The sequence below is a fragment of the Oenanthe melanoleuca genome, chromosome 1A (genome assembly GCF_029582105.1).
Source record: "Oenanthe melanoleuca isolate GR-GAL-2019-014 chromosome 1A, OMel1.0, whole genome shotgun sequence".
Lineage (NCBI taxonomy): Eukaryota > Metazoa > Chordata > Aves > Passeriformes > Muscicapidae > Oenanthe > Oenanthe melanoleuca.
Window position 1 is genome coordinate 49,361,891 of NC_079334.1, and position 19,286 is coordinate 49,381,176.

General features: G+C 38.4%; 1 protein-coding gene across 2 annotated transcripts in view; it reads right to left on the bottom strand.

Annotated features, from left to right (window-relative positions):
- Positions 1 to 4,947: 4,947 nt before the first annotated feature.
- WASL (WASP like actin nucleation promoting factor) overlaps positions 4,948 to 19,286 on the bottom strand; it is a 48,331-nt gene continuing 33,992 nt past the window's right edge. For both annotated transcript variants that reach the window (XM_056511457.1, XM_056511447.1), the window contains 6 exons: positions 17,072 to 17,240; positions 14,369 to 14,411; positions 13,843 to 13,996; positions 10,307 to 10,821; positions 9,116 to 9,224; positions 4,948 to 7,722 (listed from right to left, as the gene is read on the bottom strand). In XM_056511457.1, the coding sequence (XP_056367432.1) occupies positions 7,661 to 7,722; positions 9,116 to 9,224; positions 10,307 to 10,821; positions 13,843 to 13,996; positions 14,369 to 14,411; positions 17,072 to 17,240 (1,052 nt within the window). In that variant the 3' untranslated portion in view covers positions 4,948 to 7,660. The remainder of the gene's footprint in view (positions 7,723 to 9,115; positions 9,225 to 10,306; positions 10,822 to 13,842; positions 13,997 to 14,368; positions 14,412 to 17,071; positions 17,241 to 19,286) is intronic.

Genomic DNA, 19,286 nt, shown 5'->3' on the forward strand with positions numbered 1-19,286 from the left:
TGCTTCAAATCTTCCAAGGGCCCTGCACTTTCTGAGAGCATGGCTGCAGCACTGCTGCACCTTGCAGACCTATAGGCAGCCAGAGAAGCAATGATTCTGATTTTAAAATGAGTCCTGCTCATGAAACTACAGCTTTTACAAGTCTGGGGAGGAATGTGTGGCTGTCAGTGGGCAGGAGGGAGGCAGCCTGGTGCAGCCCAGGCACAGCCATACGATAGGGCTGCCCACACACTGCTGCAGGACTCCCTGTTCGGGATCAGTTAAGCTTCTGACACCGTCACTCACAGTGAAGTGCTCCTGGTGGGAGCTGTGCTGCAAACCCGGCTTGTAAACCAGTGATTAGCAACTACTCTGTAGGTCCCAAACCTCATGTCTTTCACAATGCATTAAAACATTTTTAGTTTATTAAAACTAAATCCATGGGAGCTGCATGCTGTGGTGGGGGTTTCCAAAATACTAAACTGAAAACCAGTTTGATGCAACACTAGACCATGACCCAATATTTGCACACACAAGTAATCAAACTGCTCAGATTAACTGCTCTACAGACACGCTCACGTTGTTTTGATTTTCAAGGGCTTAAAATGGCTAGTGATACTCAAATCCAGGCCTTGTAGAAACGAAGAAGTCTTACCTAATGTTTTTGTTCTGAGAACTGAGATAACTAAATTTGAACACGGAAAACAACATTTAAAAATATTTTAAGTGTCACATGTCTGGACTGCAGTACATGTCTGGACTAGATGTATTTATATGCATTGTGCTATTAGCACCATCAGAGCAACTGAGGCACAGGGCAGGACTGATTTGGTTTCAGTTAAAACACCTGCATCTAAGTGTCTGAAGTGCAGATGCACCTGCTCAGTGTCTGCATGCTCATTACAGCGGTGCAGATAAGCAAGGGTCAGAAGAGTGACTGAGTTGGACAAATGCAGGATTCCACTTTGTGCTGCATCCCTGACTGCTCACTTACACACCATGTTCCTGAGAGAGCACAGCCACCCCTCCTGAACATACACCCTGGGCCCTGCTGTATGGGACACCAGCCCCACACTGTTCTTTGTATTTCCTGTACACACCACTGACACACCCTGTGCAACCTGCCCTGATGGCCTGGTGACTCTCTGGAGTCACCTTGAAAAAAGCACCAACACAGGCCTGCCTGAAGTTCAACAAGATGCTTCTGTCACACACAGCAGCAGTTTAATTCAGGGCTCTGTCCTCCTGCTAGCAACCTGAATTAGTTTTATGGCAAAGAATGAACAAGACAGCAAATGTACAGATAGCCTGACTTCACTCTGTCTTTCAGAAGGCACTAGTTCCAGCTAGGCAAAGAAGGAATATTTGAAAAATGGGCCAAAGGCTAAGAGGCTTAGTCATGAAAATGGGCTTGGGGAAGGAAGGAAGCATATGGGGAAGGACAGAAGAAAGCATATAATCCAGTTTTGGTGGAAAGTAAGGAATTACGAATATCTGTAATGATTTCACACTGCAATGATTTCATATTGCATCACTCTTCTGGAGCATTTTAGGACTAATAGAAAGGCTGCTCTGAGTGAAAACACAAGGGATGCAACAAACAACTTGATCTACCACAGTACTTGATTTCAGTCAGGAGGTTGAAATTATAGCCTTTCAGAAAACAAAGATAGCTTGTGCCTACAAGTAACACTGTGACAATTCACTTTTGCTTGGCAGAATACCCAAGTCTCACCAAATCCTCCCCACTGCAGCATAGTTGAAGGTAACTCAGGTAAAACCAATGATCCTGGGCACAAAGTACAAGGAATCTGCTCTGTGCTCATTCCCAATCCAGGTATCATCTCTAGATTGAGGATGCATATCCTGTATATAAAATGTTGGAATGAGGATGATCAGCCTGACTGGTTGGTGCCCAAGGTGTACATGGTTTCCTGAGGTTTTTAGCCAGGAGAGTGAGCACACACAATGAACCAGGCAATGTGCCCAGTACCAAAGAAAGACTGTAGCATTTGTTTGTTTTCTGTGCCAGTAGTGATCTATGTAGGGTTGATTCCTTGAAGAATGCTTCTTGGATTTTTTAGTCCTATCCTCTAACCAGCCACCCACCTCTCACAGTGCTCATGAGAGCAACCAGCACAGTGTTTTCCCAACTGGTCATTTAGGATAGATGTTTGTTTTTCTTCACCCTGGTACATAGGCAAGACCATTTTTTTCCCAAAGAGGAATCCACATCAGGACAACTTCTGTTCCCTTGAAATGTGTTCAACAACAGCTGTGTGCTGTAAGCTGCTGAAGGTATTTGTGCTAACTGTATTTCTACCAGGAGGTTTAGGGGCATTGTTACTGAAGACAAGAATGGTCAAATAGTAAGGGCTGAGATGTGTAACATCTGAGTTATCCAGGCAGGACACTAATGTAGTATGAGTCAGAAGAGTATCCAAGCTCCTGTAAGGCAAGCATAGAAGATACTACAGCACAAAAAGGATCCTTTAACATTACAGAATGATTTCATACTCTTTTTCTTCTACCAGCTGCAGGCCTGAGCACTGTGAACACAACTGACAGCAGAGCGGCTTGCTCTCCAAAAAGTCCTACATTTCTTACCTGTCTCAGAGACAGCAGGTGAGTTTCAGTAACATATTCTCTAAGGATTAGATATTAGAAGCTACTACATGTGAAAAAGACTACTACTAACTAGCAGATTTCTGCTTTACCCATGGGCCTTTCACATTCATACACAGGAGACGAACCACAGAAAACATGTTTTATGTTAATTGGGTGTAGTCTGCTTTTTCCATTTCATTTTGAATTTAAAAATAAAGCCAGATTCTTTGCTGCCAGTTGGGGAGCCATAACTCTGAATGGCTACATTCTGAGGATTATTTCTTCTCTTGATTATTAAATAAACACTGTTTTTGTCCAAAGGACTACCACTCGGTAATATTATACAGAAAAAGAGAACAGAAAAAGTGCAAGATTCTCGAAGTTTGTCAGTCTGTGCTCCTTGTATCTTGAGCATCTGGGAATGACCCATCTACCAACAAAATCCAGCTCAGATGCTCCAGCAGTTCCCTAGTTTTTGGCACCAACATCTAGAAGAGCAAATTCCCAATTCTGTGTTCCTGCCAATGTCATTTAAGCAAAATACTTTGTCTGATAAATGATACAACCATTATTCTATTTCTTAAGCTTTAAACATCAGATTTCATTGTGTTCTCAAAGTGGTACATACAATAATATAATGCTAGTAATGGCTGTTTTTTAAGCAAAACTTGCACTCCCTGATCTAAGTAATAAATTTACATAAGTAACCAAACTCAAGATGATTAAGCTTCAGGGAGGAAAAAGCACGCGCATGAAGTAATGGCTCAAGAATTTCACTCCAGAGAGACTCCAAAAACCCTTTAGAGCACAAGAAAAAAGGCATTAAAGTATATTTGTTGATACTAATAGATAAAAACCCCAAATAACTCCACAATAAAGGTAACATATCAAACTTCCTGATTTCAGGCACTGTTTATAGATGAGCAAGTCCTGCCATTATTACCTAAAGTATGTTAGAGAAAAATTTGAGTAACTGATAAATTGCTTGTCTAATTCATTTTAGCAGTTACACCTTCAAATACTGTAAAATCCAGCATAAAATAAAATTTCTCAGAAAAACATCCCACTAATTATATTTGGCAATGATTCTATTTCTCAACATGTATCTGAATTGTATTCAAACCTGTGATTTCAACCAACCAATGTTTTATTTTTTTCAAGCACAATATAGCAGACAAGCCAAAGAAATTTGTCAATTTAAAAAAATAAAAAACAACAAACCAAAAAGGCTCCTTCATAATTGGATAAACACCCTCAAACTTTCAAAGACTGTCTTAGATGTGCCATGCTAGTCACTGACTCTAGGTGGTTAAAACACAAATGTTAAACTTCCCCAGCTCACGTTCTAGTTCTTACTACCCCATCCTTTCCATCTTCTCACTCACAAGAAAATTCCAGACAGTAAACAAATACATAGCAACAGGAGTCTCTACTGCAGTGCTAGAGGATAACACTGGTCCCTTTGAGAGACAAAGGCTGAGTATCTTCTAAGCTTCCCTAAACCATTTTCACTTTTCTATAAATAAAGCTGCTTATCACTGTACTTAAGCTTCAGGAACTTTAATTAGACCAAGAATTTCTCTAATGATTAGATAAAGGCTGTTGCAGTGGACTGCTAACAGTCTTAAAAGCAATAGGATCTTTCCTCCTTTTTCCTCTTTACAAGAATCTTACTTGGGAAAGCAACCATTGTCAAATAATAAAAAAAAAGAGCCTCCTTTCAAAAGCTTCTGCTTGTGGAGAGGAAATTATTATATACCTCAGCTCATCCTGCAGGTAACGATTCCAACTCTGCCTTGCACTTAAGGCCTAGAAATCAGATGAGCACTAACCTGGTGTACACTTTGTTTTGAGGTTAGCAGTTTGAAATGCTGGACTCTTCAGATACTTTAGGAGAGAGAAGCAAACTTCTGAAGTATCCTGAACTCAAACTGTACAACATGCAGGACGAAGATTTATATCTGTATAATCCAGGTTGAGTTAGAACATTCACTGACAAGAGTTAATTATTTAGAACTTCTTCTAGAATGTTTATTAATAATCCCATGTTTGTTTGACCTTGAAATGTTGCTGATTTACTGCACTTGCCTGCAGCAGTAGCTGTTTCCAAGGAAGCTGCTTTAGCAGCGGTGAGAACTGCCAGGAGGACGGGGTGTCACATTCTTACTCATTGTGTTTACTCAACAGCACAATCCAACTTTCCAGAGACATGAAACTACTGCAATTTGACAGTGGCTATTTACTGCTTTGTGAACTTGGCCAGGTGACCAAAGTCACTTTTAAAGTGTGTAATCAATCTACAGATCTATTTTAAAACCTGTGCCGCAATCAGCACTTAAAAACCACACAGTTTTACACTAGTTGGGTCAAATTAATTTTATTATGCTTCATGATGAATTGCCACCAGTGCAACATCCTATTCACTGTACATTTCAAAAATTCACATACTAAAAATTTCAGTTTGATAAATGGAAAACTGAATGATTGAGAAGTTCTTACGAATTTCATACGTACAAGTGGCTAGCTGATATTGTCTATGCACATAGAGTGTTGAGATACAAAAGCCTCATGCTAGTTTGTTAATTGCTAAGGCTATCTGGACAGTCAATTAACCAGAATATATAAGAGGCCTTCATTACAATGTTTAGCAACAATGCACCAGTATCATGAAATGCTATCTTCTGCTTGGAGTGCAAGTGGCAGAGTGCTGAAGCATGCAGCTATGACTAACTTAACTGCTGTCGCAGTCTGTATGCTGAAATTTATCATGAACAAACACTACTTTAAAGTAAATATTAACCTGGACACCACAGGTGTGAGTGTACTTTTTGTATGAAGAAACAGAAAACCCAAAAACTTTCTTTGGCCAGTATCTACAAATCAAAGTTTTATTCAATAATGCAACTTCAGAGCTCCCAAAATCCAGAGTAGAAATTTGATTAATGAACTGTGATGCTTAATTATTAACTATATTACAGAAATTCCAATTCTGGGAACATAACAGCTAAACATATCTAGTAAGTAGCATGTTAGGAAAACCTCTAGGCCTCATCTGCTTAATTTTTAAATGCCCTATATGCAATAAAAATAAGAGTGCAGTGCCAGAAGTTATATGAAAGCCATACAAATATTTTCATAATGCACAAGTTGTTAACTCCACTGCCATTAGCTACAGCAGGCTGCACTTGCACTTGATCCAAAGCTCAAGCCATTACAGCAGCAAAGCTAGCAGGAAGTGTTTCCAGCAGTGGAGGCCAATGTGAAAGTTACTGCAAGAAAGTGAGACCACTTGGCAATTTTTTTTTTCTCAAGTTATGTGCTTAAATTACTCTTGGAAGGAAGTTAGCATCCTCTGAATAATTAAACTACCACCTTACCACTCCCACTACTTCTCAGCAACTTCTTCTCTCCTCCTACGACTAAATTAATTTGCTAAAGACTAGGTTATAACTGGGTTAGAAATCCAAGCCATATCATGCAGGTCCAGCCTGTCAAGATCAGGTCAACACTGGGTTTCAGTCAATACTTTTCTGATAACTTAAATTTCATTTGATACCCTGACTACAGTCAAAGACCCAGGACACTATGTATTAACTACACTCCAAATGTAACTGACAACTAAACATTCTGTGTCAGATAATGTGGTTTTAAAAAGACTTTTTACCTGAAAATTACAGTAAGTACAGTAATTAATGCTGCAGATATTAAATACCCACGTAGCATAGATTAGTATTTCATAATAGGCAGATGTGCCAATCAATGTTTACTGCACTACAAAGTACAATGTATATAAATGTGCAAGCTGTGAAATCAAAATCCCATTTTCTGTCATATCTATTCAAATACTATTCTTGTGAATCAGGTTCTTGATCTTCATCACAACCCTCGGTGTTAAAGCCAACATATGAAGCCAAATACTGCCATAAAGTTCAGTACTTATCCAAAGTATATAATTCTGAGTTAATGACTTTCCAACCTACAGGATGTAGGATTGGTGTTTCAGCATCTGCTGTGTACCATAAAGCAAAGACTGCAAAGTAATACCACTTGTGTTTATTAGTACACCAATGTCCTACAGATTTTAAAAAGTAATTAAATGCTATTGAAGCAAGCCTTAAATGCAGCCCTTCAGCCTAAAAACCACAAAAAATATAGCCCCCAGTAATTTAGACATCTTCATTCTGAAAGAAAGAGCAGGGAAGAAAAAGCCAAACAAACAAAAAACAAACAAAACACCCACCCAAAACAAAAAAACCCACACCCAACCAACAAAACCCAACCCCCAAAAAAACCCCCTGAAACCCTCCCCAAAACCCCAAACCAAAACAAACTGACCAGAAGTGGAACTTGTCTGCATCAAAGTTGTCTTTACCACTATGACAATACAGAGCCATCCTGTTTAACTTCAGAAAGAGGTCCCCAATTGAAGAATTTAATTACTGCTGCTGTTTAATAGCAGTCAGTACTATAGTTAGGGCAAGGTAATTTTTACAACTAGCTGTGCATTTCTGTAGTACTTTTGTGTTATGTAAAGCATACTGCTAAGATTTGAACTGCAATGTTTTGATGTATTTGAAACCATGCAATAGTATAAACCAGCCTCAACATTCATATAGCATTGCATTTGAAATCAAGGGGCTAAATAAACTAAGAGCTGCATCACTTAAAGAACATAGTGCTATACTAGGCTTTAATAAGAAAATTTAGATACAGAAAAAGTAGGGTATGAAAATAGTGTTTTCCTTCTTGCATTATAACTAAATTACATTAAGGTTTTTGTCAGTCTCACATATTACATTAAACTCCCTTATTGGTGGAATGGAAAGTATTCACATGTACATGATCATCCAGGTGTAAACTTGCACACATTAACAGGGAGTAGCTTTGTAGAGGATTATGACAAACCTTTACAGATTAAATGAGGTATTGCACAGATTAATAAAAAAGCAAAAGGCAACAAAAATATACAGCAAATTGGTAGAACATTTACATGATAATTTTACAGAATCCATAGACAGAAAGCAGTGTTTAGTATATCATTCACCTTAAAAAATATATATATAATAATATTTGATCAATCATCCCATTCATCATCATCCTCAAAGTCTTCTTCATCGTCTTCATCCTCATCTTCATCTGTAAGGCAGGAAAAGCAGGTCACTTGCATGCACAGAATTAACATGATAAAAGTATTATTGATTTCTATCACAATTTTCTGAAAAGAGAATGATCAGTTCAAGGTCGTCACGACATTTAGTAAAACTCTATTTTAAGATTGCTAGACATGACATCCAGTTCAGATAGTTACAAGCTGGAAGTTAAATCTAATTTGTTTCTTTTCTCACTCTTTTCCTCACATAGGAATAACGTGTTTTGTTCTAGAGAAAAAGAATGAGAAGTTCTTGTTTAACAGTTACTACTTTTTACTCTTCCTTAAAGAATGTGCAAGTTGCCAACTTCCTCCAGACTGGGTGTTAAACTTCAGGAAAAGATTAATTTCTGGAGTGTAAGAACTGTTTCCCCAGGTTTAGTGTATATAATGGAATTTGTTTACTTTACAAGAAGATAAAAAAACAGCCCCCCAAAAAAGGTCTGTGAGCTGAAGACCATCGTGGATACTGGAATATTCAAAGCTATGTAATGAACATCAACTTCAAAGTCAATGCTTGTTGACTTTATTCAGCCTTCCACTTCTTTTATATACATCATACTTAAAAAAATGTAGCCTGTTAAAATTAAACTACTTATTTGTTGGACAAGAGTATTTCCTTCCCATAGGAAAACACTGCATTCAGCATCCTTCAGGTATTTAATTTATATTAAGTACCAAAACTGGAAATTACTACACAGGGCAGCATATCAACAAACCATACTGCACTTGGTCAGATGCTCTGCAGACTGCATACCCATTTCTGATATCAAAGCAAGCTCTAGAAATGTATCAAAGCCTGAACAGAACAGATGTAACCAAACAGCTGCATTGCAGCTACTGAACTACATTTATTACAAGCTGGTATTTGAGAAATGCAAATCCTCTTGCAGCCCTGATTTTTCCCAGCACTTAAGCATGGAAGGTTGATTCAGTCCTGGTAGAAGCCTAGTCAAGTAACACTGAATATCTGCTCCTTATCCAGGAGGTGGCAGCCAAAGCCCACCTGGAGACACAGCACAGGAGCTGAATACTGGCAAGAGATTTAATGTCAACAAACAGAAAGCATCAAAAACTTTCTTCCAAAATATTTGGACAACTTATTTAATCAGACAGCTAGTAAATAAAAACAAGTCAGTTTCAACAACAACAAAGAAGTCTTTATAAGGATATTAACCTTGCTTAGTAATTTAGTTGAGGATTACTGCAAATTGCTACACCCCAGTAATTCAAAGCAGCATGAAGGAACTGTTCAGTGCATTGCAAGGGCACTGCCAAGAGCATTCTGCCCTGCACTATATGCTGGAATCCACAGGAGTATTAAGTGTCAACTCTTGAAAAACCTGACACCATGAGGTCAGAAAATTCCATCAGACGCACCTGAAGAATGAATGGCTTTGCTCCTTTTCTGCATAACTTCCATTAGCGCACCCACAATTCCTGAGGTGGGTGCAGGTGTAGGCGGTGCACTCTCCTGACCATCAGATACCTTGGGAAAAAAGGTTACAACAGAAAGATGCAATTAGCAAAACAGAACTCCTGTATTTTGAGACAAACTTCCTTGTATGATTAAGGAGTTTATTTTCCACCAGAACGAAGTGTGGAACAACTTGTTCCTTTAGCTCAAACTGCAAAATCTTTTTTAATAAAGTCAACTTCTTTACCATATAACAGAACTGTAGTTAGCCATACCCAAGGTTAAATATTTCAGCTCTGAAGAAATGAGCACTCATCTAAAGGAAAGCTTCTTAATATGGTTGTACAGGCAGGACTTGTGTGGCTGCATAACCATTATTCATTTTAACTTTGGTATATACCACAAAATATTTTTCATTGTTTGGGTTTGTAAACTGAGACTGCTTTAGGCTGAAGTAATTAACTTTGATAATGCCTATCTCTAATGGCAAATAAATATGAACACACCCTTACACTTTTTACAGCAGAAGCCTTGAGTGCAGAGGAGTGGCAAAAAGTAAGTACCAACAGGCAAAATAGTTTTTAAAAATTTACTTTTAAGATAATCAGTGGCATCAGTGAGAAACAGTAACAGCCTGTGCTGCAGCAGGGACAGCTACGGTATCTCTTATGGGCAGCACTTGCTGAAACACAAGACAGGCAGCCACCTTCTTACAAGCCTCAGCATTTGCAGAACACGGGTCCATTTTAAGATAAAAATAGAAACAAACTAATAAATCTAGCGGTTGCCTTCCACTACCATTACTCCTAAACTCATCCCCTGCAGTTTAGATTATTTCACTCATTAGTGAGGAAAGCAGCAATCTTCCATAATTCTTGCAAAAGTTCTGCACAGCCATGATACTATGGCATCTTCACTGTAGGATCTACAGATTTTACTCAAAAGTGAGAAATTAGTTTGAAAGGGAAATTTCATGCGCCAGGACTCATCTGTAGCATATGTGTGTTCTTTGCATTTTCTCAGTACTACTGTTTAGCATTGATTCAGAAACTCTAAAACTTACAATCCAGCCCCCAAAGCAGAGCCTCATTTTACTGTTCACACTGCATTTGCCTGTCCCAAGGGAACATGGATGAGAAACAGCTTTTACTCACAGATTTCAACTGTATACCCTGTCGTATCTGGTCTAGCAGTGCATCTCTTCCTGAGCAGGACACTGGTCGACTGTTCTGTTCTACCTTCTTTAACTGAGCTCCTTCTCTGATTTGATCCAAGAGAGCTGCTTTGTTTCCCACAGGAACTGGAAGCTGGTGGTCAGGCTCTGAAGGAAGGCCTGGCGGTGGAGGAGGACCAGGAGGGGGCGGAGGAGGCGGAGGGGGTGGCGGAACAGACGCCCCGCTTGCCGGAGGCGGTGGGGGCGGAGGAGGGCCGGATGGCGCAGATGAGGAATGCACTGGAGGTGGAGGAGGATGCATCCGGTTGGGAGGAGGCGGGGGCACTGCTGCACCAGGTCTGGAGGGAGGCGGGGGCGGAGGAGCCGCTGTGGGAGCTCTGGAAGGAGGTGGAGGTGGGACCCCTCGGCCCCGAGCAGGGGGAGGAGGAGGGCCCGAGCTATGGGGAGGGGGAGGCGGAGGGGGTCCTCCTCTGCACGGCGGTGGTGGAGGTGGAGCTGAAATGAAACAAAACAACTTTGAATTACCTGCTACTCAATACCCCTAAGTCTTTCAGAAACCAGCAGAAAAAGAACACAGGCTGCGCCTTGCCTTTTGCAAGGATCTCTGTGCCTGTGCAAATTTTACCAATTCTGGATTAAACTGGATACAGCTGAATATCAGCTATGCCTATAGGGCAAACCAAGCTAAACACAGCCTAAGTCAGTTGTGTATTTTGTGAAACAGTTAATCAATGCAGGGAGCAGGTGCAATACATACAATGGCTGATAAAATTCAGAAGAATCCTGTAAAATTTTGTGGAGCTAGGAGAGAAAAAGGGGAAAACTTTTTGGAAAATACACGTAAAGTGAAACACAGAATTTCTTCTAATCTATCTGTTATTCTATTACATAATCATTGAAGCAAGCATTTTTTGAAGCAGTATCTTCTAGTAACATTCCATAAAGCATAAACTGTCTTAGTCTCTTTTACTGAAAATTACTTACAACAATATCTTTATGCCAGGGGCTCTCAAAAGGAAACAACTTTAGGGCTACACACAGGATCATTTCTCTGTGAAGTGGCCTTGAAATGTACTTGCTTTGCTAATGGCATTTCAAATAGCACTGTTTCATTTCCTTTTCCATTAAGCATCTAATGGCTCATGGTACTTGAATTGTGTGGCTGCTGAACGTAACTACTTAATAATCCAGGTGCCACCATATAACTAAGAAAATTCAAGATTGATTTCACATGCCTTTTTAACAAAAAGGGTACTACACTAAAGAAGATACCTCTTTACCTTTTCTTTTATCCCTTTCATGTTACTTGCAAAGAAAGCAGGCTGGCTGCACTAGCATAGAGAAGGGAACTTCCATAAAAATGGGATTTTGGGGAAGCAGGAGTCACTAGTACCTCAATGCCTCCTTCCCTGCTTGTGTGTAGAAAAAAAGATGCTAAAGATGCTACTCTTAAAATCATGTATTATGTTGTTAAGTTCCACGAGCTGCTGGTTTTTTCCTACCCCTTCACAGGAACAAGACAGAGAGAATCGCCATGTATTTTCCAAGAGCCATACTGCCAACACTGTCGATTTTAGACACCGCGCTGTTTGGCTGATGTGGCTGTAGCTCCGTTCGCGGCCACAGGAGGGCGGTGTCACCGAGTGTACCAACCCGCCAAGCGCCACAGACGGGTTTCTGCAACGCTCGGCGTGCTCGTGGCTCCAGAGCCTGCACTGTCCCTAGACCCCGTACACAAGTCAGGTTCTCCTGTGGGGATATTGTTCATTCACACTATAACTAGGGAGATATGCCACATCCAATCTGTGGAAACAACATTGTGCCTGTCTGCACTCGGCTGAAGCGAAATGAGAGAGGAGCAGCAAGGAGAGAGAGCACCATTGACTCATCCCCTCTCCCTTCTCCCTCAAGTAGATCATACAAGCAAAGCACTAAAATAATTTTGGGGTTTTTTAATAAATGCACACTGATCTGTACACTGCTATTAAACAAAGTCTGTATAATAGTCTCTAGATGGTACTGTCACCAAAAAAACAACCACCAGTACCAAAGCTAGGGAAAGGCAGGGAAAACAGGAATATGTTTTCCATCTCAGCAGAATGGCTTGTCTGCAACTCTCTAGTCAGCATCCTAGCAGGTGAATATGTAAGCACAGAAATTCTTGCAATAAACACAGAAAAATGTTTTTCAGTTGAGAAAGAACACTTCAAACAGCAGTCAAGCCTATACATCAAATAACACAATTGTGGATAAATCCACTGAAATCCCGGAAATTTTTATCTATCTCTATCAAAAAGCAGAGAGGTAATTATTATCATGCATATTATAGATGAGGCAGTTTTTCTTTCAATTGCATACATGCAAATGATCATAATGTGAAGTTAACACATACAAAATAGAAAAATAGGCATTTTAAAATATTTCAAGCTAATCCTAAGACTCCAAGTCAAGTCTTCTCAATCTAGTTTTAAAGTTAGCAATCTGGGATCAACAATCCTGTAAACATTAAAACAGAGTTAAGATTCTATTGAGAAGCTGACAGATTTCTTACTGAGAAAGAAGTTCATAATTGGAAGTTTTGCTTGCAATTTAACTAAGAAGTTTGAACGTATTTTTTAGTATTGCATTCAAACAGATGCAGACTAAGGTACCATCTAGGAAAGAAACCACACAACACCATGAATACTTTGAAGCATATGCTTAGATGCCAGCTCCAGTACATACCACTCCACCTTGGGGGACCTAAGGAATAAATGTAACAAGTCATTGTACCCTGATTCTGTAGCTCTTCAGTCACTGAACAATTTACTCACTGCTTTCAAACCACAATAATTTCACCTTAGATAATTTTTCTCTTGAGAAGAGCTCTAAGCAAATTTTTGAAAGTTTGACACTGGCAGTGTAATTTTAAACTGACTACCTTCCACTAGGACAATGCATCAGCTGAGGTCACATCTAAAGGTTAGGCAGGCAGCAGCTTATTTGAGATTTTTTTTGCAGCAGAAGCATGTTCAAACCCAGTATTTTTAAATTCAAATTAGAAAAAAACTAACTTTAAAAAAATATAAAAATCGCAGGTCTGTAGCTGTTGCAAGGCTCTCAACAGAGTGCTGCCAGGGTAAACAGGCAGCATACATACCTGCCAGCCATTTACTACCACTACAGATGACAACAGCATTATGGCTTCCAACATTTTAATTTATTTATAAGATTGAGGTAATAAATAAATATTTAATGTACACAGTCTGAAAAATCTGCGTAGCTTTGCATTCAGACGAAGTGCTCCTGGAAATTACTTAATTGATATAAATATCCTTATTCTTCAGGGACAAGTACTCTCATGGGCCATGCCTGAATGTTTCTACATAGTGTACAGTGTATGGAAACATGATCCAGTGAAACTGCAATGACGTGAAGCCCAGAGAAGAGAATCAAAACCTGCTCAACAGTTTCTACTCTAATCCTTAGGCAAAAAATACCCTGGTAATTTTTATGGAGAAATAAAAGGAATCCCACCTTGTCTGCGCAGTTCATTTTTTACAGCCTCCACACCTCCTGTTTTTTCAATGAAATCATAAATGACCTTTGAAGTTTCTTTGTCTTTTAGCTGAGCCTCTGAAATTCCACACAGATCAAACAGATTTTTCAGTTCTGGGTCTAAATTGTTCACCTGCAAGTGAGATACATTAGTTTTAAGTAGCTTGGAATGTGGAGATATTTTTAAAATGTCATTTGTATTAGGGGAAAAAAAATACCCACAAACCATGTAATTAAAAGCAACACGGTGACGTGCAAGTTGGAAAGTATTACTTCAGGAGGGGTAAGTACCCTGCATGAAAAACTGAAGGTTTTGAATCTTTTCCCCCCTCAGTCCCCTGCTTATTCCCTTCTACTCCAACATCTCCCTGTTTACAGCACATCATAAAATCCCAATTTATAACTATTTAATTGAACAGTTAACTTTTTCTTTAATGCAAATCTTTGATGCAAAAGGTCTCTGAAGTTTAAATCATTGTCTTCAGTAACTTATTAAATTACTTACATCAAAACCTGTGTTTGGATCCCAACCAACATGTCCAATGTGTCTAAAAAAGTAGAAAAGTCCATTTAATCAGCATAAAAAGGATCTCCTTAACTAAAATAAGAGGACACCAAGAAAGTGAAGATGACTACCAGTTTCTAAACAATTCTTATTCCTCAGTGCCCCATTTGAGAATGGAAAACTTCTTGACTTTCACTTTTTGTCTCATGTCCCAAAGACCAAGTGGAGAATTTCTTATTAGGTTACAATCTGTGGCAAAATATGAAGGCTTCATGCCACCCTGTGGTGCATATGGATAATGATGGAAGGACTGCACAGACATCAAGGAGAAGTTTAGCCTTTACATAGCAACTGGACTTTGAGCTATTGCCACATTTTTCAGTGCCATGCAGCTGGAAAACCTCCTCCTCTCTGTCACCTCTGTGTGTTCTCCTATCACCCCTTTCCCATTCACATCTTTCAAAGGTAAGTCAGTACTGTTTCCAGCTGCCATCTTCCTAAGCTTCTAGCAGCCATTTCATGTGGCTAATAAAGTATTATTTTATGTTAAGCTATAACCCATTAGAACACAGATGAGATTTGTGTCCCTCCAGGCTTCTTCATGATACTGTTACTGGATATGGAAAAGAGCCATAATGTTACCAGGACTCCATGTAATCGACATTAGTTTACCAATAATATAATCTTACACACAAATCTGTGCACATCTGTGTGACTTGAGATGTTCTTTTAAGAGGCTGTGATCATACAACTCAGAATTTAGTGCACTTAACTGACACTAAAGTTTTATATGCCATAGTTTTAGCATTATTTTTCATTTACTTTTCACCCTTCAGAGTAAGATAAATTACTTGTACATACTGACTGTAACACATGTTTTTCAGATCTTTTCAATGCAAATAGATGCTTATCAGGTAACCCCAAGCCTTGTGCGACTTGGAAGAATGTATATAGTAGTAAACTACATTCATGTTGAGTACAGATTGTTGTTTTTTTCTCAAAACACTGAAACTGCACATCTGTCTAACAGAAGGCATTCAAAAATTTTATCTACTGATTGCAACCTTGATCTGGCATAAACAGTGACCATGTTGGTCTTCACAAATATCACACCACAAAGCAATACAAGTTATCCTACTGGCTTATTGGCCTAAAAATACCAAATGCCAGTTTCCATATGTTTGTACAAAACCAGCAATTAAAATATCTTACATAGTAAGATGACACATAGCTACAACACTCAACAGGAAACTTAAACAGACCTTAAAGCCAAAAAGACTTTCAATAGACTTCTTTTGTAAAGGTTCACATTTACAATTTAATGTTACATTTAATGAAACTGGAACATCTCTTTTGTTTGAATGTCATTAAATATTATATCACCTTACTCTCAGCTTCTCTAGGTCACAATCTGATAGACACCATAAACAAGTCTCAAAGCAATTTTAAATCTACGCTGCTGCTCAGCCCTTTCACAAACTCTGAACAGATGTCTGACAGCGTAATGCAAATTTTGTCCGCATATGCTCAAGTCTGCATTGGTACAGTCACAAAAGTGACCAACTACCAAGCACCCTTCATTTTTGTTTCCCTCTTCCTTCTTTTCTGTATTTTTCCATTCAAGTGACACTTACAGAGCAGCACTTCACTGATACTCAGATCAGTAAGAACAAGTTTGATGCCTGAATTTTCTAAGCAGAGTCTGTTTAGGGAAGTGTTTTAGCCCTAAAACACTGGTCCATCCACTATCCCATTCCACAGAGCACTATCTCAAAACACTGTGCAGTAATGTTACTGTAACTAGTAATGTCAACATTACTTTAATGGAATTTAAATTGGGAAAACACATAAGTGTAACGATGCAACACACCGGTTCAAAAGAATAAGACATTTAGTTGGCATGTAAATGTCACACTGGTTTTCTCATGCTTCACAGAAATGGATCTCTCCTGTAACTAACTCAAGCTCTTTAAGTTCCTGCTGCTTCAGCAAATAAAGTACATTTATTTTAAAAGGCAGAAGATTCTTACATCAATTAATGTTCAGGAAAGCAACAGTTAATTGAGTAAAGTAACCAAAATCAAGTTTCATGAAAATGAATCTTAAAGTGGTACATCGTACTACTCCAAAAGATTAAAGACAGGTAAGAAATGACAGTAAGAAAAATTCCTGAAGGATGTGTGCTGTACTTTCATCACAAGACACACACCCTAGCCCACACATCAGAAAAGGTTTGTAAACAAAAAGCCAAAGATGAAATTATGGCAAGTAATTTCTGCAGCTGTGACAAGTCAGGACCCAAATGAGTATTTCACAAGACAATGCACAGCTAAATATGTGCAGGTGTAGGAATCATGGTGTTAAAGAGTTGACCACTGAGGCTGAATGAGTCTCCACTGAGCTGACAACTTCCATAAGGCACCTCTAAGCAGCTGAAGTGTTTTCTAAGCTGATTTTGGATAGCAAGTTACTTTTTGCTTACAGCTGCAGGAAAATCCTCATCTGTGTATAAGCTAACCTTCTTTTAAACCCCACAGTATTTCAGATAGTATTTACTTAGTTCAAGTTACACAGATTCAACTGTAACTGACACAAAAAAACGTTAGAAAAGCAAAATGCCAACATCCCATTAACATCCACCCCCTCCAAATAACAAAACTTCCACCCATTCAAAACCAAATTCAAATTCAAGAATATACTTACTGGAAATTAGATGGAGTTCCAATATCTGCCTTTGTCAATCTTCTCTTTTTAGTTTTTCCTTTCTTCTTTTCTTTGGTATATGAAATATTGTTGACTTGTGGAGTATAAAATCTGTTAGTTGTAATTTCTGGGTTTTTGATATCAACCGTTGCCATTGGTAGATTTGGGCCTGTGAAAGTAAAGTACAGGATTTTTACTTCTGTGTTTCACCAACACCACATTCAATCCACAAAGTTTGGGAGTTGTTTTTGAGCTGTAGAATACTCTAGCTGTAGCTCTACATCCACATGCATTCAGATGGGTTCTGGATGTCAGACACAAACTAAGATATTTGCTGAAAAAAAAAAAGTTGCTAGAGCAGAGCAACAGGAGTATTTTTTGAAGTACAGCTTGTTTTTTGCCACGTGCACAGAACACATGGAATGATGAGACACATTAAGTAAGATACAATATAGCTACAATCCTAAATAAGATCAAAGATGTGACTTTCATAAACAGTTAGACCCAAAGAGCCAACAGGCCATTACCTGGGCAGCACACTAAACTGATCTTTCAGCAGACAGAACCTTCATTTAATAAGCCCTACCTGGGAATGCCTTCTGCTATCACACACAGAACCTGAACATTGCAACAGCTTCAGAAGGCTGCTATGGACACACTATTGTCTTCAAATATAGGACAGTATCTGTGGAACTATTCAGGATTTCTTATGTCTTACTCTTTTACAGGTTTTCTAAACAGTGAAGTTCCAGATGAGAAACACCTTGCAGAGACAGTAAAAAGAAACCTAGAAATATAATCTGTAATTTGTGTATTTCATTTACGTTCTCAAACTTTGTTCTTAATTATAAATAATTCTGAATTGTTATTCTAGTTATTTAAAATGCATCTGAGTTTTACTCCTGCCAATTTTAACATTTTAATATTGTGTTACTTGTGCAATACGAGCAAATGAACATATCTAGCATATGTTCCACTCAGGTTTTTTAACTTTGAGAGATGATAACTCTTGACATAAGCACGTGATAGCAGTACTTAAATACTAAGAGGCAATTTATGCATTTATCATGTACATACATGTGGATACATACACATAGACACAGGCATATTTTTAAAGAAACCTACAAAAAGGGTACGTAAGTTCAGTTTTGGAAGAATGAGATTAAGCAGGTAATTTAAAACCAGTTTGGCCAGAAATAGTTTGAAAACATTTCCTACTTCCCTGCGAGTTAGGACCCATTGGTTAGCAAATCAACTGAAGAAAGACACAGTCTTACTGGGCAGATGATAAAAAAAGTCTAATTTAACTTTGATAAATCTGAACCTTGTTCTGACACTATTTTTTCATAACTGCATTCAGAAAGAACCAACAAGCCTTATGTACACAGTCCAATATAAAAACCAGAAAGGACAAGAAGAGAACACAACAGATAACACAGCTGACACTTGCAGTCAAACACCTCAGTGGGCAGCAGCCAGTACTAGTCAGGACAAGAAACAAGAGCAGAAACATCACACTAGACAAAACTCATCTAAAACATGACACTCTAACATCCTGTAGGAAACTTAAAAGACAAGGTTTAAAACTGCACTGAAACTGCATGAAAAAATTCTAAAATGTTTTCTGCTAAGCAGAAATGCTTTGATCTGGACAACTGTCCTTTGAGAATACTAAAGTATAAACTGACCACATAAGACTACACAAAACAACTTGCATTGTCTGAGTTTCACTTAAAATTAGCACTGAATTGACTAATCATCAAATATTATCAACTCTAATCTTAGCAATAAGTTCAGTAAAATTTTCAGAATTGAAAACTACAGTCTTAATTTCCTTGGTACAAAACAAAAAACAGTAAGAGTTAATCTTCACTTTAATCACATATTACATTTTCTGTTATATTCTGTCCATTTTCACCTATTATATTGGTATTTACAGTTTCAATAGCTGAACTAAAATTCAAAAAAGAAAAGATACTACCTTTATAATGCTAGTAAGTTGGAGATATTCTTCTTTCCATTACTAGCCGTCTTTGAAATGCATCTTTTTGTATACAAAATCCTGAACTAACCAAACATGGTCAGTTTTATGTAAAGCATGAGCAATTTGCAAACAGAAGTTTTATTCAGCTGAGCTAAAATCAAGGGCTGATAGCCTGATTACTTAACAATAATATTCATACAAAAGGTCACAGTAAACTTAAAGATGAAAATT